The 24,777-nt window shown below is 26.9% G+C and overlaps 3 protein-coding genes across 3 annotated transcripts; 1 reads left to right on the forward strand and 2 right to left on the reverse strand.

Annotated features, from left to right (window-relative positions):
* Positions 1-542: 542 nt before the first annotated feature.
* On the forward strand, positions 543-3,665 carry OCT59_001629 (uncharacterized protein; the record flags this gene model as incomplete). The annotated part of the gene is made up of 10 exons (XM_025316018.2): positions 543-764; positions 856-919; positions 994-1,163; positions 1,246-1,873; positions 1,954-2,183; positions 2,250-2,325; positions 2,414-2,586; positions 2,667-2,994; positions 3,061-3,174; positions 3,244-3,665. The coding sequence occupies 10 exons, from the start codon at positions 543-545 to the stop codon at positions 3,663-3,665; spliced, it is 2,427 nt and encodes an 808-aa protein (XP_025181552.2).
* A 9,507-nt stretch (positions 3,666-13,172) lies between these two features.
* On the reverse strand, positions 13,173-13,778 carry OCT59_001630 (uncharacterized protein; the record flags this gene model as incomplete). Its single annotated transcript, XM_025310531.1, has 1 exon — positions 13,173-13,778. One exon carries the CDS (start codon positions 13,776-13,778, stop codon positions 13,173-13,175), a length of 606 nt encoding a protein of 201 aa, XP_025181551.1.
* Positions 13,779-20,687: 6,909 nt separating this feature from the next.
* On the reverse strand, positions 20,688-21,314 carry OCT59_001631 (uncharacterized protein; the record flags this gene model as incomplete). The annotated part of the gene is made up of 1 exon (XM_025331835.2): positions 20,688-21,314. One exon carries the CDS (start codon positions 21,312-21,314, stop codon positions 20,688-20,690), a length of 627 nt encoding a protein of 208 aa, XP_025181550.2.
* Between the last annotated feature and the right edge of the window lie 3,463 nt (positions 21,315-24,777).

Genomic DNA, 24,777 nt, shown 5'->3' on the forward strand with positions numbered 1-24,777 from the left:
CAGTTTTATACTTGTAGTTCCGTTTAAATTCTACTCTTTCTGCATATCCAACTTTCTTTAGACTATCATAAATCTCGTTGTCTTTCCAATAAGCGGGAAAATCGTAAAATTTTAAGTCACGTGATCGGTCGGCAAAATGTTTATTCAGATAATCATCATCGGAAGTTGTTTGAACCGGAATTTCGGTGATCTTCCCCTTTTTGATTTCTTGTGTAGATGATTTCTTTTTTTTTTGGATTTTCCTTTTTGTCTTGGTTATATAGATTTTTAATTTGGAAAAATTAGCACAATTGATTTGGAGATATATATTCAAATGAAACTAGGCCAGGCCAAAATTGATTGATGCAGTATGACAGTAGTATGACATTAGATTGGCTAACATTAGATTGGCAACATGCATAGTTGTAGAATTCATTTTTAGGCATGTTGTAACCCATGCATCTGGGCTAACTGTACATGCATCATGCATGCAATGAAGTTTTTTTTAAGAGAACTAAAAATAAATCAAATTTCATTATTATTACTTATTACTTAAATGACAAATGACTTCGGTAAAAGAATGGATTGAGGAAGAAATAAAGAATGAACACATTCGTTATTTTGAATATGATAAATTTAGTCAAATCAACGAAATTGGTAAAGGAGCTTTCGGTAAAGTGAGTAAAGCGTATTTGGCTAATACGGGATTGGTCGCATTTAAAATTCTTTTTAGTAAAAGTTCAAAAGAGGAAATTAATGAGGCTAATGATGAGTTTGTTAAGGAGGTAGGAATCGCTTTTTAGTCAGTATGTTGTACAATATATTTATTATCTTGGTAAAACAAATTTAATATTATATACACACCATTTTTTTTAGTTAAAACTTCTTCGCGAGGTTAAATATCATCAAAATATCAATCGTATTCTAGGAATAACAAAAGGTTCATATCAAAGAATTTTACTAAATAATTTATTTACAAAGTTCAATATAACTTACTTATATTTAAATTGATAGATTCCGAGAATTATATTTTAGTGTTGGAATATGCCAATGGTGGAAATTTAAGAAATTATTTGAAAAAAAATTTTGTTTCATTGAAATGGAATAATAAAGTTAAAATGGCATTGGATATTGCTAGTGGATTGAAATTTTTACACTTAAGAAAAATAATTCATAGAGATTTGGTAAAGTAGTATTTATTATAATATTTTGTTTGTGATTTTTGCCTTTGATGATGATTAATAAATACAGTCAATCATTTTATAGCACCCAAAAAATATATTAGTGAATAATGGAAAATTATTAATTGCAGACTTTGGATTATCTAAAAAATTGGAAGAAGTTATGACTAATTCGATTGCTAATAGAATGGGAATGATTGAATATATTGAACCACAATGTTTTAAAAATATCGATATCGGGTATAAAAAAGATAAAAAGTCCGATATTTATAGTTTAGGTGTTTTATTATGGGAAATTTCAAGTGGACGTCCTCCTTTTTCTAACTGTTCACAAGATGTACGAAAAATAATTGACCGTTACATTAGAGATGGTCATAGAGAAAAACCAATTGAGGGTACACTTCCAACATATCAACAACTTTATCAAAAATGTTGGGACGACAAACCAGAATCAAGACCAGATATTGAAGAAGTATATGAAATTTTAAGTCAATTAAATAAGGATTCTTTTGATCTACTATCTCTGCAACCTATTAATGTTGATAACACGGGAACTGATGATAATGACGACTTAGATATTCCTTCTGATTATCTGGATCGTCACGCTAAAGATAGTCATAAAGAAAAACAAATTGATGGTTCATCTTCAAAATATCAAAGACTCTATCAAGAATGTCAGGATGGTGAAACAAAGTCAAGTCCTGATATTGGAGGTATATGTAATTTAAATACTGATACAAAATAATTTAATGTAAACAATGAATTTAAAGAAAAACTGATGATTTTAATTTAGTTGTAGATAAGCTTAAATTGGAAAAAAATTGTTATATGGAATGGTTAGAAAAATCAATTGCCGAAGAATTTATCACGTCTTATGAATATTCAGAATTTAAAATATTACAAAAGATAGGAAAAGGTTCATTTGGAAGCGTCCGTAGTGCTTCTTGGAAAAATACTGATCAAGTTTTTGCTTTAAAATGTTTCAATGGTGATAAGACAACATTAAAAGAGATTGTCAATGAGGTATTAAATTTATAACGATTTTAAAATATTTTTTTTTAATTGTTTATTAATTTAATACTTTTACAGATAAAATTACATAAAAGAGTGGATTTTCATGAAAATATTTTACGATTTCATGGAATAGCAAAAGTGAAAAAAACTAGTAAGTGCTTAGTGTTTATATGTATTATGCGTATTATTGTAATTAAGGTATTTTTTGGTGACCTAAACTTTTTTTAATGCATATTTAGATACAATTCAAAAGTACGCATTGGTTTTGGAATTTGCTGATAGCGGCACATTAAGAACTTATTTAAGTGATCATTTTAATGAACTCAAATGGGATGATAAATACCGGTTTGCATTCCAACTAGCAAGTGCGATGGCGTGTATACACGAATGTGATATCATTCATCGTGATTTGGTAATAATTTGAAATATTATGATTTTAATATTGATTTTAGCTGATTAATATTAAACTCTTTCATTTTTAAATTAAAATAGCATGCTGACAATGTATTTGTACATCAGAAAAAGATAAAACTGGCCGATTTTGGTTTATCAAGAAAGATTGCTGCATCGAGTAATAATCCAAATATGTTTGGTTTGATACCTTATATCGATCCAAAAAGGTTAAAAGATCAGCAAAATTATAAACTAAATAAAAAATCTGATGTCTATAGTGTTGGTGTTCTAATGTGGCAAATTTCAAGTGGATATCAACCATATAGAAATGATAGTTATGACGTAAGTTTAGCCATATCAATAATAAATGGAAGAAGAGAAGAAATTATTGATGGAACTCCTGCTGAATATAGTGAATTATATAAAGGTAATAAATAGTTATTTATTTTTTAATTAATGTTAAAATTAAATTTTATTTGGTTTATTTAATTAGAATGTTGGAAAGATAAACCACGTGAACGTCCAAATATGCAAGATATTGTTTCAACTCTTAAAGCTTTGATCTCTTCCGAAAAAAATAGCATGAACTTGCAACCAAAAATGTCAAGTAAGGTAATTTATATTAATGTGAATATTTTTGAAAATAAAATATTTATAAACATAAATTAATTTACAGAACCAAGATCAATAAATTTCATGTCGCAAAAAGAATTTAATGCTCAATATTTGAATGAGAAAGAGATAAATATTGTTAGTAACAAAAGCATATTTGGTTTCTTTAAATCACAATTAGAAGGTTCTTTAAAAATAGAAGGCTTTAAAAATTTAGAAATTATTAGTTTGAAGGATTTTAAGTTAACTGGTTTGGAAATAAATGGTTGTTCTCAACTTAATAAGGTTTACTTGTCTGAACTTACTAAACTTACGAGTTTAACTGTAAGCGATTGTCCAAAACTAACCACGGATGATTGTTCGTTAATTAAGTTAACTAGTTTGCAAAGTTTGAAAATAATCAATTGTCAGCTCCTTTTACAACAGCTTACCGAATATTTAAAAATTTCCAGATTCTTGAGCAATATCGATTGTAAATTTTGTTAGTTGTTACCGAATTCAAAACTACACAGTAAATACTTTATTATTTTTATTTTATATAAAATATTGCTTTAATCTTTTAATTTAAAAATAAAAAGTAATGTTTCGATCCAGATAAATACTTTATTTGGTAAAAATTGGGATTAAACCAAATTATTAAGAAATTTCATCACTACAATCATATTTGTAGCACTAAGAGCTGCTACAAATCGTAAAATTCTGACCATTAATTCATGAAATATATCAGATTATCCGAAATCTGCACATGATTTTTATCCAGATATTCGCGGTTTAATCCAGGTTGACCTGAGTCAAACCAGACTTGGGATTGAAACACTAATAAAAAGATTCAAGTTATGTATAAAATATATTAATTAAGAAAATTTTGTGGTTTTGAAATATGCCATCTATCAAAAAAACTTTTAAAAAAATTTGTGTTTTCCTTAGAAGGACTGATCCAGCTAAAACATATGCTTAAAGAAAAAGGCCAGCAAGGTTTCAAGATTTTAGATTTTACCAATATATTTAATTGGTATTATTATTTATTCTTTAATGTAACGATCGGTTATGGTCGGGTCATAACCGGTCAAGAACCTTTGACTGACCGACCATTTAACCGACCGTTTTGGTTGACCATTTGACTGACCAATATCAGTCACCGGTTATGAGACCGTTGTAGACTTATAAATTATACTATTTTCCAAAATTTATTATCTAAATGTGAGCATTTGATACTTTTGGAAACACCAAGATTTACAAAATAAAAAATTTCAAATACATTTGTGTAGTCAAACTGAAATTTTCCTGAAATCAAAAGAATCAAAGAACCGACCACTATAAAAAAAATTAAAAGTAAAAGAAAAAAATTTTTTTAAAAAAAATATTTTGAAGTGAAACCGAAAAATGAAAGTTCTGATTTCATTTTCAATTTTGGTTACGTAATCAGTTTCATTCTTTAAAATAAGGAAGAAACCAGTTTTTTAATAGCAGTCTTATATTAAATTATATTAAAGACTTAAAGTGTGTGGAAAGTAAAGGAAAAATTGATAACATGTAATACTTAAAAACTTCAACGTAATGTTGATCCAAATTCTCTTTTTACAATACGAAATCAGTAAATCAGTTATCGCCGTTTTCAGAAATATGTGTAATCCAAGCCACACGATGATCACTTAAATTTTTGTAAAAAAAAAATTTCCCGAATATAAAACTTTTACACTTTACTAAGACAAACCGCGATTTTTTTTTTCCATATGAACATACTGCTCTATATAAAGCTTTGACATAAGTTTTATAATATATGAAAAGTTCTTTTGCCGCGAAACTTGCTAATATTTACGAGAATTTTTGCGATTTTAAAACTTTACGAATATATTACAAGACAGTAAGTTGTTATAATAATACGCGATTTTTTCCTTTCCATATAAATATATTACTTTATACAAGATTCTAATATAAATTTTATGATATATAGATAGTTATTTTATCACGAAACTCACGGTACTTTGTTGAGATTCTTATAATTCTTGCTTACTGAGGTATATTGCATGATTTTTTTTTCTGAAACATTTTTTTGAAAATTTAAAACTATTATAGACTATTCTGGTTCTTATTGTGATTTAATTTCGTTTTAAATTTTACTTATTAATCATTTTTTAAAATATTTAGCATTAACATGGTAGACTTTAAGTAATGATATAAGATGGTGTATCATTTACCATCAACTTCAGTTGATGGGTTTTCAGCAATAGAAACTGCTCTTAGTCTTTACATTGGCGTTTCTACTGTGTATGAGATCAGAAGAATTTATAATCATTGGGATTGTGTGTCAAGGAAGAAGAAAAACTGAATCTTGTTGTTTTAAATGTATCTATTTAAGATAAATATTAATAATTAAAAGTAATATGGTTCGCCCTAACTTTTATTAATGTTTAATTTATTAATTGATAAATTATTTATTGATTAAACATTTGATATTACAGATTTTAGATTCACTTGTAAAAGATAAGAAAAGTTTGTTGCATTATTGGTTTAATAGTATTACAGTAAAGGCACTTTTGACATGTATATAACAGGTTCCTATTTAATATTATACATTTATACTAAAGGTTTCTGGTTTTTCAACTTCGCAATTACTCATTGTAATATTTTTTGTAAATGCTTTTTAAAAAACAATTGTTTTTTGTACGCGAAGGTGCGATAATAAATTATTAATAGTTAGCACGTGAAATCTGGATAAATATTATTGGATAATTTTTAATTGTTACATAAAATTTCGAGTTTCGAATTTTGCCCGTGAACTACTTTTACAAAATAGCAAATACACATATTTCTGAAAACGGCGATAATAAAAAGAAAATAAATTAATAATTTTTCAAACAAAACAAAAAGACGCGAAAAGTCTGAAGAATCAACTGACAAAAAGAAAATATATTCAACCTATAATACAAAAAAAAAGAATAAAATATAAAATAAAAGAATTTAAAAAGCCTAAAAAAAGGGAAAGAATAAAATCAAAAAAAAAATTTTATAAATATGGGGAGACAAATGAAAAGAAGAAAATTCTTTTTAAAAAAAAGAAGTGGGGAATGAAAAAATGAAATCAAAAAAACAATTTTTAAAGGGGTGACGAAGCCAGTAAATAAAAAGAAAAAAATAAATTTTTAAAAAGAGAACGACAAAATAAGAAAAATAAAGGAAAGAAAGGAATTATGAAACAGAATGACGATAAATTATGATAAACATGAATATTATCCTACAACCCAATATCATTCAAAAGTTTGTAAAAATTTTTCTAAATTTATTTTTTTAATTATTAAATTTATTTTTAATTACTAAATTCATTTTTTATTTTCTAAATATTCGGTAAGATGTTGCAAAAGAAATTTTCTTTGCTGATCCGCTTATGTAACAACCACCTGCTGCAAATAAAACAGAAATATCTGCCTAATGCAGGTCTTTCCTTTTTACAATTCAAAGCAACAGCGTAATAAAGTAAAAAAACTTTCGTAAATCAATTAAATAAAAAAATGCCTATAATCCTCTCCTTCTAATTACCTTTAAATCCGACTTGTACAAGAAATCCTGCATTCCTTGAAAAGAACAAGAAATGAAAGTTAGAAATGTTTAAATAAATGAAAAAAAAATAAACACGCTCCTAATTTACCTTTGAAACTTGGCGTCCCTAGAATAAAATAAGAAATGAAGTCTAGAGATTGGAACTGATTGATTAATTAACCGGTTAAGACGGTTAACTGGTTAAGGTATTGTAGAGGACGACTTTATCTAGTGACATTACTAATTTTGGGGCGCAATATTATATTTAAAATTTTTAGGTATTACTTTTGTTTTAAATTATTGCGGCCCGTAAAGACCTTTAAACTATTGGATGATTAATTAACTTATATAACTGCGGTCAGGAATGACGTTCAACTACCATCAAGTTATTTTATTGGGCAAATTATTTTAGTGGGTAATTTAGTTAGGGATCCGGTGCGGTCGGAGATCGACCTTAAATTAGAAATTGTACTACAGCTGCGGTCAGAAATTTTAATGATCCATTTCATGCCGGGAAAAGTATTTATGAATTAATTATAATTTTAGAAAATTTTGTTACCATGCGTTTTTGAATTATTAATCATTTAATTAGTTCTAGAAGGGGAAATTATCATTTTAATTGGTTATGTTAGAATTTGATCTTAAATAGACTTTGATTTTCATTCCACATAACTTAAAAATTTCTTGGAATTTTCGATTTATTAATTTTATTTTGAACTTGGGAAAACATATTTTTATCTACTAATAATAAAATTTATATTGCATACTAACCGGTGGAAATGATTTAACAAATCATGATCAATACAGTATCTCAAAATCGGTTAATCGATTAAATCATAATTCTGGTATGCGGCTCATAAATGAGAAATTTTGGTCACGTGTTCTCCCTACTAAATTTAACAAACGCAACAAACGCATCTTTATTAAAGTTTTAATAATAAGATTAATAAATTATGACTTTCCTCAACTAGACATACGAGTAGAAACAAATTGGTATAATTTACAGCGGTTAAAGCTTTTTTGATCTCTATTCAAATAATTTCCAAAATTTCTGGTAATTCGTATATTAATCGAATAATTAATCGAATAATTAACATTAGAAACGTTTCTTTAAAGTCAATTAATAAAAAAATAATTACATACCTCCCCTTCCTAATTTGTCTTCAAAAGTCCGGGTTATATAAGAAACTTGGCGTCCTAGAGGAAAACAAGAAATAAACGTTAGAAGAATTTCTTTTAAAGTCAATTAAAAAATGCTTTTCCAGCCCATTCTAAGTTCTAAGCTGAAACTTTTATTTTTATTTTATTTTTAACATAAGGACAGAACACCAAACTATACATTTAGACAGTTGAAACCTAATCTCACGCATGAGAACGTCCCACCTAATACAGTACAAACCAAGAGCTTGAGGCCTGTTCTAATTATGTAAATTATTATTAAAAGAAAAATAAACGAATCCAAACTAAAAAAGAAGAAAAATAAGAAAAATAAGAAAACTGCTCTCTATAAATTGATCTATATTTTCATAAGTATTTATATAAAAGGTCCGTCCCCGCGTGTAAATAATTTGACGTTATATAAACCATCCATAAAGGTGTAAAATGATCTTCATGTCGCGTTGATAAATGTAGGAGGTTGGTGTCGGTTACTAAGAGGAGGCACCATCACGGGGACGTCCAAATCAAATGATTTTGTAGTCGCTTTCGGTGATATTGCTTTTTATCTTTTTTTGGGACGTTAATAGATTTTTCCCATTCTTTTAGGAGGCGACTGTGCGTTGACCAAATTTCCGATAAATTATCCATCTGTACCGAACTAACTATTGCTAAAGTGACTGTTTGTAAGGAATTGAATTTTTCTACGTAACTGTAAATAAAATCCGTTAAGGAGGAAAGAATAAGCTGATGAATAATAAAGTAAATTGGGTGTGAAGGTGACCTAACCGGCTGGAATAAGGCAAGTTTGGTGATTTCCTCATTGCAGAAATAATATGTTATAATGTCATCAGTATGTTCATCAATGAAATCAAATAAAATGCGTTGATGTTTGGTGAGAATCATGTTGATCGTATCCGTTAAAGTAGAGCAAAAGCCAAGATGTTGTGTTTTTACAATGTGAGCATTGTATGGTGTCATTTGGATATAAATCTGTGGTAGTAAATTATTTTAATTTCTGTGCTTTATATTGGAGATAGTTAACTGAAGTTGTGTTAACGGGGCAGTTAGTCTTCTGGTGTTAAGGGATAACGTTCCTCTATCTTCTAATCTCTTAAATCAATTTGGCGTACGTCCTTTGAATTTGTTTGAGGTAAGTTCTTGATAAATTTCCAAGTTTCCAAATAAAATCAATCCATCAACAGAGGAGACTTGATCAAGAAATATATTTCGTTTATATTGAAGTGACTTTACGTCCCAAGACGACGTTGGGTCTATTAGATGTGGAACTATAAGGGTATGTCCTCCGATTACTCGGGTATCCGTACGAGAAAGGCAATTTATACTTATGGAGTTATAAAGGTGTAATTCTTTCGTTAGGAGTGAAGGTTTAATCAATGGTAAGTATTTAAAGTCTCTGGGGTAGGAAAGTGTAGTAACCAGTATTCCTTTTGTGTTTGTATGATTTTTTTGTAACCAATAGTACGAAAAATGGGGGAATTAAATAACATTGGTAATAACACAATGAGCATAAATTTGATTAAGGAAGAAATTGTGTATACTTGGGAAAAGTTTGTTATGAATGATATTATTATGTGTTGATTTTGGAAGGTTAATGTGAGATTTGAATAGTTTTTTTAAAGGGGCTAGAATATTATTACATTTTGTTTCTGAAGAAAGTAAAGTAAATTGATTAAATGTATGCGTTACAAAAAGATCACACATGTCCACTTGATATATATTATACAAAGTTATTATCCCAAAAATTTGAAAAGTGTCGAGTGATTTGTTTTAATTTATTGATAATGGGCGTAAAACTGTTAAAAGAGTTGATATAAATTCCTAGGATTCTTTCACTCGAAGACCAAGCTGAAACCTAAAGAAAAAATTATTAATGATTGCTGCGGTAAGCTACCTAATTTGATGATTAACCTTATACTCATACCATATGCCCCGTATCAGTTTTATTTCAAAAACAAAAAATAAGACACTTTGACAAGTGACAACCAGAAGGAATCTGCTTCAAGATAATCTAAAAAAGAGAGGAAAACAACATTAGCAAAAATATATTAACAGTTAAAAAGCAAAGTAAAACCTACCTCATGCCCAATCAAAATTTAATATTAATCACGTGACTTTAGGCGGCCGGGCGTAATAGTATGAGTTCTCTTTTTTAAAAAAATTTGTAATCCGATGCTTATCAATATTATAGAAAAATGATCAGTACCTTAATACTGTATATACTTTGAAGTCTACTAAACAGAACACATTATCAAAAATAAAAATAACCATCCTAACTCTTATCTTCTTTATGATAAGTCTTCTTAAATGAATCTATAAGGAAAAAAGAATTTAGAAGTAAAATATTTTGAAAATTCTTAGATCTGAAAGACAAAAAAGAAAAATAAAAACTACTGGCATAACTTATAAATACAACTCATTCAAACTGACATAGCTTAAGTCGAATGGGTTGGGACCATGTAAATGAAATGAGAACCGACTCGTCGGTCTTATTTCGGTTCTTATCGACCTCGCATTGGCTTCTTTTTCTTGACGAGCTTTTTCAGCATCTCGTTTTCTTGACGTTCACGTCAACGACGTTCATTTCTCAACCACGTGCGACGTCTATTTTTAATACGATTCTTTTCCGCCTTTTATTTAGGTGAAAGAGGTGGATGAAGAAAACGAAAGAAAGCTTTCATTGTGAGTTAAAATGCGTCAATTTAACAGGTGATGATCGATTAGAAAAATTTTGATTGGCCATCAAACGATAGTTGGTCCGTGATCATAATTTTCGATTTTTTTATGAAGTCGGTTTGAGTCAGCTTCGGCTTGATTTTAAAAATAGTCGAATATTCAGAATCTGCTGTATTAGAATCGGTTCCAGAACCAACTTGAGGCAAGCAATCCCCATCCTTAATTGAGACGAATTTTTATGTTTTATTTTAACGCGAACAAAATTAAAACAAAAATTTTTTCAATCGATCTGCATATTTACCTAACATAAAACCTTACGTATTCCGTCAGTAAGTACAATTATAATATTGTATTCTTTAATTGTGAGTTATAAAAGCATGATGAAAATTAAATACTTGAGTAGTAGTTCCATTTAACTATTATTTAGCAAAACAAGCAATTTCGTTACAAATTCTTATATTTGCCAAAAATTATGTTCAATTATTTATTAATACAAAGAAAGCCAAAAAAAAAGAAAGGGAAAGGAAAGTGAGTGAAATAAATACAAATAAATACACCATACCTCAAGCCATGAGCTGCATTTCAGATTACATGAATATAAATTTTTACTGCCGAAATAATAACTCAAAAAACATCGGAATCGTAATAAACGTTAAGCATAACCATATATTTAATATGAAACTTGTCTATAAAGGGATATTTGTTCAAGAATTCGATTTTTCAAATAAAAATGAAAGTTTATTAATTGGAAAATGCGTAAACATGAGGATGAGGTGTAGAGATGTCTAAAAAAATGGTCAAGAGGAACGGTAGAACGAGTTTTCCTAACTCGTTAGATTCACCTTTGAGCATTTTGTTAAAATTTCAATCATTTTAACAAAATTAATTATCACTAAAACACGTCATTTTTGGGAGAAAAAGAATCTTAAAGTCAAACTACCTAAAAAAATGTGATCAAAGTTCTTGGTTTTAAATTTGCGTAATATTTCTGTCAAAGAAGGATCACTCGAAAAAGAAATTACCATTTTCAAGAAAAGCTATTTTCAAAAAAAAGTAAAATCATGATTAATAATATTCTCCTTATAAGCTAATTATTCGCATATCTAAACAAATATCCAAGAATATGAAGAAATAGATGAAATTTTGAATAATACCTTATATTAGAAGGATTTTTAGGCATAAATGTTTAAATTTTGCATTCATTACAGGACAAATCATTCAAGAAAATTTCCGATAACAAATCTACAATCTAACTTCTATACCTTAGATTAAATTTACGAAGAAATATTATTAAATATTTTCATAATTAACGTTAACGAAAACAAAAAGTTGAAAAATTATTTGATACAACCCAATAATAAATTTATTGATACAATTATCTTACTCAAGTGAGTGTGAATTCCGTAATCGATATTACAGTTTACATATCTAAAAATTTTGAAAAAATAAGTACTTTTTTACCTATTATATATTTTTCTCTTGAAGTTCTATTCTTTTAAAACGTCAACTTTATTTCCTCATTATTAATTTTAAATCCGACATAAAATAATTTTTAATTATTCATTCTTCATAGAATAATATAAAAGATATTTTATGGAAAAAATATTTAATATATTCGCTTGATAAGTAAATTCATAAATATTAATTTTTTAATTTTCAAATTTTTTTAAGATAATGGTATTGGTGGTAGTTTAGTCAATCAGGATTATAAATTAGAATTTAGGAATGAAAATAAAAGAAAATGCAACATGTATCCTCTATCTTAAAAGAAATTTTTACATAAAATGTGAAATAAAAAAAAGGTTTTATACGTCCGGCGTAAAGATTTATCAAAAATCATGTTACACAATTGTGATTTTATCATTGTCAGTTGGCGGGTGATACGGGTTTTTAATATGATATTGATGTGATAACAAACAAACTAAATAATGTCACGTCACACACATTTTTTTAATAGCATTTTATCACATATCCTTTATTTTATTTTATTTATTTATTTTACAAACTTAAAGGGTTCTTAATTCGTGGAAAAAATCTTAATTCGTGGAAAAAAAAATCTTAATTTAAATCTTAAAACCAAAAATTCTGATGATATGAACCGATGAAAAAAAATCGAAACGAACGAAAAAAAATCTTAATTTAAATCTTAAAACCAAAATTCTGATGATATGACCCGATGAAAAAAAATCGAAACGAACGAAAAAAAATCTTAATTTAAATCTTAAAACCAAAATTCTGGTGATATGAACCGATGAAAAAAAATCGAAACGAACGAAAAAAAATCTTAATTTAAATCTTAAAACCAAAATTCTGATGATATGAACCGATGAAAAAAAATCGAAACGAACGAAAAAAAATCTTAATTTAAATCTTAAAACCAAAATTCTGATGATATGAACCGATGAAAAAAAATCGAAACGAACGAAAAAAAATCTTAATTTAAATCTTAAAACCAAAATTCTGGTGATATGAATCATAAAAAAAAAAAACAACGAAAACAACGACGAGATAAAAATAAACGAAAATATATCAAAAAAAAAAATAAAAAAAAATAACCGGGAATAATATTATTCAAAATACAGAATTAACCAGTTTCGAATAAGATTACTCGTAATTGACATAATTGACAAAATTATTGAAACACACTTCGCAGAAGTATGGCTCAATAGAATAATTGTCAAAATTGAAGAAATTATCTACTGATGTAGAAAATTGGTAAGAATAATCGGGGATTTGAATGTAACTTGGAAAGTATAGATGCGGTGGTCCAAATTGGTAAGAAAGGTCGGAAAAGACTGGAATATAATTTGGGTTAACAACATTGTTATCGGTAATTCCGGAAGGTGAGTTATCTTGTAGGCCCAGAGACGATGACTCATTGATGAGTACTAACTTTTCCTTCTGCCTAATTTCTGTTAGGCGATTTTCCACTTGTTTGGATAGATCTTCATAAGCATCCCTTACTGAAGTCGTTTCGTTGAACCACATCGAACTAATGTAAGACGATATTTTCGTCATAGACACATTTTCATCAGTTCGCTTTCTAAGCTCTTTAAGGAAAGCGAGTCTATATATGAGGTATCTATTGGGAGCTTTCGATTTAAGTCTGTCATCAGATCTACTGCTCAAGATTTCTTCAACCGTCAGTTCTGGTGGAAATGGTACTTTAAAGAGCGGAAGTACATATTTGGTTGATTTTTTAACATTCATTTTCCAAATATTATCAAATGAAGGAAAGAGAATTAGAACTGTAGAAATGAAATGGGGGAAAACCAATAGCTTATATATTTATTTTTGAATTAGCTTTATCTTTTTCTTTCTTTTGTAAGTTAAATGTAAAAAACATAAATTGTATATAAAAAGTTTATTATGAATCAATACAAAAAAAAGCGTACATTACTTTAAACATGATAAGATCAATTAATAAGATTTCATGCATAAAATTTTTGTTTTAATTGACGAAAATAGTTATTTCGACTTTGAACTTAATAACAATATTTGATGAGGCGCATAAAAGATAAACTAAATTCTAAAAAAAAAAAATTAAATAAAAAAAATCGCACCATTCCAAATCCAGTTTAGATCTTCGGTGGTACTTATTAGATTTTTTATAGTAAACGTGAAAAAATGAATTCAATTGTGATTGTGTAATTAGTATAATTAATATCCAGGTCACATAATTCAACACAGATATCTAGTTTTTTTTTATATTAAATAAAAAAAAAAACAATATTAATATATAAATTATAATATTTATTAAACAAATGACCAATTGATAGTATTTTTTTTAAAAAAAATATACTTTATCCCCTATTGATTCTTCTTGATAAGACTAATTCCGAAAAGGTAGAAAAAAAATCTACAATGATTGTATCTAAAAAGTAAAAAATAAATAATCGTCATTTAATCGTTCATTCATCATTGATTTATTTATTATTTTATACTTTCCAGTAAAAAAGAAAATTCGACCAAGATTTCCATTTAATTATGGCGTTTGTTGATATTGAATGTTACAGAATTTCAAATCGTTTAAAAGTATAAAAAAGGTATTTACATATGAAATTATCAAGAAGATATTTCTAAAATGTAAATTTATCACTTTATATCTTCACGCACATGTATTCTTTATTTACGTGTAATCCGGTTTAATTAGATACGCCATATGCAAAAAAAAATTGGACAAATAATATGACTGTACAACTCAACTTGGTGCCCCTGTTCACTACTATGTTTATCTATTGTATCTGAACGAAGCATTATTTCATTATGCTTACTAAATTGGTAAAAAAATTCAAAAATTGTAACTCTTGGTTAGTTACACTATTATGATAGATAATGAAATCAGGTATTTTTCTTCATTTTCATTTCTAGAATATATCATTGTAAGTCTGTGTGAATACGAAAGATTAAATCTATATTTGGGTATTATGAATGTTGTGAATGTTTTGAATGTTTCAACGAGTAACTAACGAGTAACTAATTAACCTTCTTCGTATCATGAAAGAACATCCAAACAAAAAAAGCGAACTGAACCCTTGTGTTTTTATTTCATATTTAATTGAATCACATGTCATGTTATTTTAGCGTAATCGATTGGTGATATGCATTGTGATAAATGATTTCTTTGACCGCAGCAGCAGCAGATCTAAATTTTCGATCAAAATTGATTTTCCCTTTTTATTCATATTGTATTCTATCCTAGTACTTTATATTCAAGATGTCGGCATTTACCGTTATATTATGTATTCTCGGATTTAAAAATCCTGTGTATTTTTAAATTTACAATGATTTATGTCATTTTAACCCATTATAGTCGATAGAATGGAAATATCGCTGTCGTTATAGGGAATACAATTCAAAGTTGGGTACTAGATCGTTTCTTTTTACGGAGAACAGTGATTTTAACTCACTAAAAAGTTTAACAGATAAATTTTATATAATATCAGATGATGCAACATACGTAAAGTATATACATAAGGTACTTTCTTTTTATTTCCAAAATTATCCAATACTTTCAAATTTAAATTTTCAGCAATATCCCGCATCTTTATGTTATTCCTCAAACCTAATCTTTAATTTAACCTTTTGACTTTCAAAAAATATTGTGCGCAGGAAGTTTAAATTTAATTTATACATAAATAATTTCGCATTTGCATCTTTCTTTAGAAATAGGACTCTAAAAAGGAAATTTTGCTTTGAATAAGAAATACATTTTGGCGTCATGGATTATTGATCTATATCTGTTTCATTTAAAAGAATATTTCCTCGCAATATTAACATAAAAGTATAATGGAATGAATTGTTATGGCGTAAATTTCGCGCTTCTACAAGATACTATTGTATAATGAAAATAATAAAAAATGTAGCACAAACACGATAAATAAGAGGATTATCAATTAGAGAGATTTCCACAAAAACAAGGGGTCTATTAAATTTTTTATTTTATTTTTAGAAAAAAAAAAAAATATTTTTTCTTTTTTATTATTATGGATATAGGTTATAAGAAATGATTCATATAATTACTATAATGGTAGGTTAAAAACAACATTTTAATTCTTTTACTTATTAACTTTTAAATTTTCATGCATGTCGCACATGAATTGATCGTCAAAAAGTAAAGATTTTCATCTAATTTTAGATTAATTCAAGCCTTTTTATTAAATAGCCTTTTTGATACTTATTTCCGCACTTTAAATAATTTTTAGCAATTAAACCAAATTAGATTGATGTGAGTTGCCGCCATCAGGTTATGAATTTATGAAACAAAAAAAACATTACTATGAATGAACATATTTTAATCGTACAATAATAAAACGACAATACATCTGACGTCGATCATTGCAGCACAAATCACAGTCACACGATAATTGACCAATCAAAATGCGTTATTTATTATATATAAAAATTTTAAACGCGTTGCGCCTCTTATTTTTTCAGTACAGAACATAATAATAAAAACAAATAAGTTGGAAGTTATTATTTATTTGAAATATTAATCATTAATTATTTGTATATATTATTTAATCAAATATAAAAAATAAATTATAATATTAATTATTAATTAAAACAAAAAATTAAAAATGTTTAAAAATATATAAATATTAACAAAGTAATAGCGAGCAAACAATCCATATACAAAACCTACAAAACTAGGGTAAAAATTGCTGGCATAGTACTTATTATTATCATTATTTATTTAAAAAAAAAAAATAGAAATTTATTTGTTTCATTTTTTTTTTTATTTAATTGATATCTTATCTATTATTCTATTTGTTTTAACCAATTTTATATAAAAAAATTTTATATGAGAGTTATCAAATTAAAAACGAAATTTAATATTTCATAAATAAAATCTAAAAAATAATTTGACATAATTATTATAATAATATTTATTGACGTATCTAGTAATTTTTTCCATAAATTGTCAATAATGTCAATATACAATTACGTTCACCCGTCCATATTTTTGCTTATGTTCATCATCATGTGATGATCACTATCCGAGGTTTTATACATTTATATCATATTATTATAATAATATAAAGTCGTTTTGCAATCCAAAAATTATTATATTCAATCACAATTCATTAGCAATATATGATTGGATGACTACAAAATTACTAATTTACAAAGAAAAGGCAAAAAAACGAGCGAAAAAACGATAAAAAATAAAGTGAAACAAAAGAGACAAATAAAATCCAAATAATTGGAGTATCGACACTGCGTCAACGCTGTAAAGCAAAAAAATCGAAAGTACAAAATTTGTAGTAATCTTTCGTTTATAAAGCTGAAAAAACTAAGTTATAATTAAAATGAAAATTTATCAAATCTTTCATCTCGATTCTAACGGGAAATTTCATGGCACGACTGACATGATTCCGGTTAATAATCATTTGGATTAGGAAATTTGTTGTAAACAATTTGGGATGATCCTATATTAAAAACGGACATGTCGTAATACCGTAACCGCAAAAAACATGTATATGTATAACATTTATTTATCGCTGTGTTCAATTTAGTACGACCCCTAATTATCCATTTTATTTTCGACCGCTTCTTATAAAATTTTCTTGTTAATTTCTCATAATTTTGTAAACCTTTTAATAACAAACTATACACTTGCAAGATTATAAATATCTATTCACCAGATAAGAATTGGTTTTCAAGTTATGAAGTTTCATAAATTTCCTTCAATTTTTCTTTTTATGCAAAAGTTGTCTTAAAATGTTATATTTTCAAATTCAAACAAAAGTTTACTTTTATTTAAATTAATAAATTTTTTATTTATATTTTAATAAGTTTAAGTTTTATTGAATAAACCAACCAATCTTTGTTTGTTTTTTTAGAAAATTAAAAAAAAAAATTTCAATTTCGTCTGAAATTAATCACGGAATACAGTTAAATTCTATTGGCTATCAATGACTGGTAATAATAATTTTATTGGCTTTTAACGTTAATCTAATCATCACGTGCGTGAAAAAATCAGATGTGATGAAAATTGAAGGGTCACACTAAATTGTAAATCGCTGACGTCATAATTCACGATCTTGAATTTTGAATTTATAGACATTTTTCTGAGCTCAAAATTAACGATTAGGTGATGTTTATCTTTTTTCGTTTTGTTCTCTTGTTAATAATAATTTCATAAATCATGTTTTTTCGATATTACAATGAATAGCTAGTGACCCAAATGACCTCAAATGACTTGTCATATGCATTTTGTCTTGGCCTGACCTGCCGCCGCGTAAAGTTATTATCTCCCTAATTTATACATTTTAAAGTCTAATAAGAAAAATATAAATTTTGAGTACAGCACATTATTAAAAAAAATAAAAATAGCCATCCTATTAACTTCAAAATTCACCTTTAAATCTTCTTTATGATATGTAGGACTTCTTAAATGAACCTATAAAGAAAAAAAGAGAATTTAAAAGTAAAATATTTTGAAAATTTTTAGATCTAAAAGATAAAAAAATAAATAAAAAGAAAAATAAAAAACTAGTAAAAATTTTTTTGGAAATAACTATTCATACAACTCACTAATCAGACATAGCTTAAGTTGAACCGACTCGTCGGTTTTATTTCGGTCCCGGTCCCGCTTAACTAAAGTAAAATGTGAGTTACAATGTATCAAATTTAAGAAAACAGGTAGAATGATCGATTAGAAAAATTTTGATCGGCCATCAAAAGATAGATAGTTTGTCCGTGACAACCCGAATTTTTTATGAAGTCAGCTTCGGGTTGATTTTAAAAAATAGTTAAAACTTCAGGAGGTCTAGAATCTGCTGAATTAGAATCGGTTTTAAGTTTTTATTTTAATGCAAATAAAATAAAAAAAAAATTTCAATCGATTCGTATACTTAACTAATATGAAACTTTACGGTGCCGTCAGTAATAAGTACAATTATGAAACGCTTATACTGTATCCCCCAATTAAGTTATAAAAGCATGGCGAAATTAACTATTATTTAGGCATCTTTCACCTGATAAAAATGCCCGAAATAATCTGTAAAACTTAAAAAACAAGTGTGGAAAGCAATTTCGTTACAGATTCCTATATCTTCCTAAAACTTTGTTCATCAATTATTTATTAATACAAAGAAAAACAAAAAAGTAAAAGACAAGAAATGGAAAGAGAGTGAAATAAATACACCGTACCTCGAGACATAAATATTAATTTTTGCTAGTCAAAATACTATCTCAAAAAACATCAGAATCATCGTAGTAAACGTTATGACCGTATATTTAACGTAAATAGCCCTCCTAAAACTCACTATAAAGAGGTATTTGTTGTTGAGAATTCGATTTTTCAAATAAAAAGAAAGTTTATTAATTGGAAAATGCGTAAACATGAAGTTCTGGTCGTGTAGGATATCTGAAAAATCGGCGGGACGAGTTGTCCTAACTCATTGGATTCACTTTTAAACATTTTCTAAAATTTAATAACATTTAACAAGAATAATTATCAGGCCTGAAACTCATCATTCTTGTGAGAAAGAATCCCAAAAGTATAACTACACAATAAATTGTAAATGAGTCAAAGAAAGATCACTCAAAGAAAAAAAATTACCATTTCAAGAAAAGCTATTGTAAAATCATGATTAATAATGGATTTTACCATTATTCGCATATCTAAATAATGTGAAGAAATAGAATAATATCTTATATTAGAAGAATTTCTTCCATACCTACGTTAAATTTACGCCTAAAATTTTGACAAGAAATATTATTAAGTATTTTCATAGCGATAGAAAAGCAAAAAGCCGAAGTATTATTTGATACAACTCAATAATAAATTTATTGATACAAATAAATTACTCAAGTTATTCAAGTGAATTAATTCAGCAATTGATATTACAGTTAAGTGAGTTAACATTTAAAAATTTAGAAAAATTTAATTTTTTTACATACTATATTATCTTAAAGTTCTATTCTTTTAAAACGTCAACTTCATTTCTTCATTGTTAAATATAAATCCGACATAAGATTGTTCTTCATAGAATGATATAAAAAATATCTTATGAAAAATATTTAATATATTCGCTTGATAAGTAATTCATAAGTATAATTAATTCATTTAAGGTAGCGGTATTGGTGTGAGCTTAGTTACTAATCAGGTCTATAAATTAGAATTTAAGAATGAAAATGAAGAAAAATGTAACATGTTTCCTTTATTTAAAGAGAATCTTTTAAAGAAATTTCATAACATGTGAAAGGTTTGTACATCTGGTGAAAGATTTATCGAAACACAACAAGGTGTGATTTTATCATTGTCAATCGGTGATACGAGTTATGTCACAACATATAAATTTTTAAGCATATAATAGCATTTTATCATATATTTTTTATTTTACTTATTTTTTTTTTTGTTACAAGTTTAAAAGGATCTTAATGTAATAAAATCATAATTTAGGATGATGAACTATTGGACTTAAAGGTTCTTAATGTAAAAAATCATAATTTAGAATGATGAACTATTGGTTTTAAGATTTGATTGATGTAAAGAATTCGGAAGACGATATAAAGTGAAATAAACGAAAAAAAAAACAACGAAAATAATGACGACATAAAAATACGAAAAAAAATTGAAATAAACAATACTGAAAAATGAATTTAGGTTTACCCATAATTAATAAAATTATTCCAGCATATTTCACAAGAGCATAAATCAATAGAAAAATGGTTTTGTGTAAAAAGCTGGTATGAAGGATTAAAATAAGGGAATTGAACATTTACGGTAATCTCTGATGGGAAGTGTGGAGGCGGAGACTGTTGTAGTGACAGAGGATATAGTGAGTCATAAAGTTGGTAGGAGGGATCAGAAAGGATTGGAATATGTCTTGGACTAACACCATTGTTGTATTCAGTAATTCCGGATGGTGAGTTATCTTGTAGGCCCAGAGACAATGACTCATTGACGAGAACTAATTTTTCCTTGCGCCTTATTTCCGTTAGGCGATTTTCCACTTGTTCGGATAGATTCTTATAAGCATCCATTACTGCAGTTGTTTCATTAAACCACATCGAACTAATATAAGATGATATTTTCGTCATAGACACAATATCATCAGTTCGCTTTCTAAGTTCTTTGAGGAAAGCGAGTCGGTATATGAAGTATCTATTGGGAGCCCTTGAGTTAAGTCTATCATCGGTCCTATTACTCAAGACCTCTTCAACTGTCAGTTCTGGTGGAAATGGTATTTTAAAGAGCGGAATTTTATATTTGGTTGATTTTTTAACATTCATTTTCAAAATATTATCAAATGAAGGAAAGAGAATTAGAACTGTGGAAATAAAATGGGGGTAAACCAGTAGCTTTATATATTTATTTTTTTGAATTAGCCTTATCTTTTTTATCTTTTGGAAATTAAATGTAAAAAACATAAAATTGCATATAAAAAGTTGACTATAAATCAATATAAAAAAAAAGCGAACATTACTTTAAACATGTTTAAGATCAATTAAAAAGATTTCAAAGATTTCATACATAACATTTCGTTTTAATTTACGAAAGTAGTTAGATAATTTTTTCCGCCTTTGAACTCTAAAAAAAAATTAAATAAAAAAAATCGCACCATTCCAAATCCTGTTTAGAAAAATAAAAATATATGTATATACACTATAATTACTAAAACCCTTCGCGGTGGCGCTTAATAGATTTTTTATAGCAAACATAAATTAATTCAATTGTGATTGTGCAATTAAAATAATTAATATCCAAGTCACATAATTATATTTATTTATTAATATAACTGATAAGGTTCAATTTATGACCGGTAACAGTCACACAGATAATCTAGTTTTTTTTATATAAATAATAAAAAAAAAACAATATAATATATAAATTATAATATTTATTAAACAAATGACCAATTGAAAGTATTTTTTAAAAAAAAATACTTGTCCCCTATTGATTCTTCTTGATAAAACTAATTCCGAAAAGGTAAAAAAAAAAAACTACAATGATTATATCTAAAAAGTAAAAAATAAATAATCGTCATTTTAATCGTTCATTCATTAATTTATACTTTACCAGTAAAAAAAAATTCGATGAATTCGTCCAAGATTAAATTTAATTATGGCGTTTGTTGATGTTGATTGTTACAGAATTTTTTAAAAAAGTATGTACATATGAAAATACGTCTAAAATGTAAATCAATTACTTTATGATGTTATAGTATCTTCACGTATATATAATATTATTTATTTACGTGTAATCCGGTTTAATTGGATACGCCATATGCAAAAAAATTGAACTGTACAACCCAACTTTGGTGCCCCTTGTCCACTACTACTGTATATTTATTCATTTTATCTGAACTTTGATAACGTATCTCATAATCTATTAATCAGAGGAAACATTATTTCATTATGCTTACTAAATTAGTAGTAAAAAAAAATTGTAACTCTTAGTTGTTACACTTTATTACTTTCTGATCCGTTAATATCCTATATTTTTTCTTCGTTTTCATTTTCTATTGTAATAAGTCTTTGTGAACACAATTAAAGAAAGATTAAAATTTTATTTTTAGGAATTATGAATGCTGTGAACGTTTCATTCGTTTCAAAGGGTAAACTAATTAACCTTCTCCGTCTCATGAAAAAAAAAAAAACATTTAAACAAAAAAAGCGAACTGAAACCTTATGTTTTTATTCATATTTAATTGAATCACATATCACGCGTAATCGATTGTGATATATATAGTCAATGCATTGTGATAAATGATTTTCTTTGACCGCAGCCAGATCTAATTTTTCGATCAAATTGATTTTCCCTTTTTATTTATATTGTTATTCTATATCCTGACAACTAGTAATTAATATTCAGGAGACTCGGCATTCACCGTAATATTATTTATATTTTTCGGATTTAAAAATCCTGCGTAATTTTTAAAATTACAATGATTTATGTCATTTGATCCAATATATTATAGTCGATATAATGGAAGTATCGCTGTCGTCATAGGGAATACAATTCAAAGTTGGATACTAAATCGTATCCTATTTCGGTGAATAGTGGTTTTAACTCACTAAAAAGGTTAACAGATAAATTTCATATGATGCAACATACGTAAGGTATATACGTAAGGTACTTTCTTTTTATTTCCAAATTATCCGACAATATCCTGCATTTTTATGTTATACAACTTTAATTTAACCTTTTGACTTTCAGAACTTATTATGCGCATTAATTTATACATAAATAATTTCAATATTTGCATCTTTCTCTAAATAATTAGAACTCTAAAAAGGAAATTCCGCTTTGAATCAGGATTACATTTTGGCGTAGCGGATCAACTTTTCATGGGGCCAAATAATTTTTAAGTTGATGATAATTATATTGATCTATACCTGTTTCATTTAAAAGAATATTTCACCATAAATGTATAATGAAATGAGTTATTCTGGTGGAAATTCCATACTGCCGCAAGATACCGTATAATGAAAATGATAAGTGTGATAAGGTGACCTTACCCTATCTATTTACCGATAAAAGCAGATTTATAATTAGCACAAAAACAAAAAGACTTTTACAGACATATAAATGAAACACCACATATCCCTATAAAAAAAATTTTCAGAAAAATTATCACGTGTCTGAGTTTCTTTGGAGTTAAAACTAGAAAAATGATCATTTATCGGAGTTTTTTCCAGAATTTTTTTATAGGGATAAACAGATTTGATTTTATTCTAACGTGCATTGATTGCATTCACCACAAATTTTTAAAGAAATCTTTCTAAGTATTAATTATTATGATCATTAAATTTGTTGCTTTATAAGTCTAGAAAAAAATATTTATTATTTTTTACGAATATAGATTATAAGAAATAATTTCAGTTAATAATCTTTCATATAACTACTATAATAGTAGGTTAAAAACAACATTTTAATTCTTTTAGTAAGTGTAATTTATAAACGGTTAAAATTTTTATGCCCGTCGCACATGAATTGATCGTCAAATAGCAAGGATTTTCATCTAATTTTAGACTATACGTTTATGAGTGACGTTAATAGTCTTTTTGATGCATATGTAGATCATTTTTAGTAATTAAACTAGATTAGGTTATGTATGGCAACATCGCCACCAGATTATCTCTGAGAGTAGAAAGAAAATAAAACAAAAAAAAGAAACATTACAATGAACAACAATCTTGACAAAATTTAATTATACTAGGTATTTATAATTATAATATCACATTAATCCGATTAAGGGTTAATCAATTTAATAACCAATTAATCGGATTAATTGGATTATGTTAAATCGGTTAAAATGCAGATCATCTCGGAATAGATGTGGAGATTGGTAATTATTACTTCAATTAGTTAATTTGATTTTGTAAAAAAATAAAAAAGAAAATTTTTAAAACAAACTTTTTTTATTATATTACATCTTTATAAAGTAGCTATCTAACATGAATGATAATGAACTGAATGATGATTGCTCTGAATATAGAAATGTTGAAAGCATTGAATGTCATAGTACTAATCTTTTTTGAGTGGTGGATCACAATAAACAAAGATTTCCCATACTAGTAATATTAGCACGCAAATAAATATTGTCTATCCCAATGACTTCTGTCCCCAGCGAATGCTTATTTTCAGGATGCTAGAAATAGTATGACAAAAATAAACAGACACACTTTAGTCCAAAAGTTTTTCAAGAAATTCTTTTCATTAAAAGAAATCCACAATAATTATATTGATATG

Source organism: Rhizophagus irregularis, chromosome 10, assembly GCF_026210795.1.
Source record: "Rhizophagus irregularis chromosome 10, complete sequence".
In the NCBI taxonomy this organism is placed as follows: Eukaryota; Fungi; Glomeromycota; class Glomeromycetes; order Glomerales; family Glomeraceae; genus Rhizophagus; species Rhizophagus irregularis.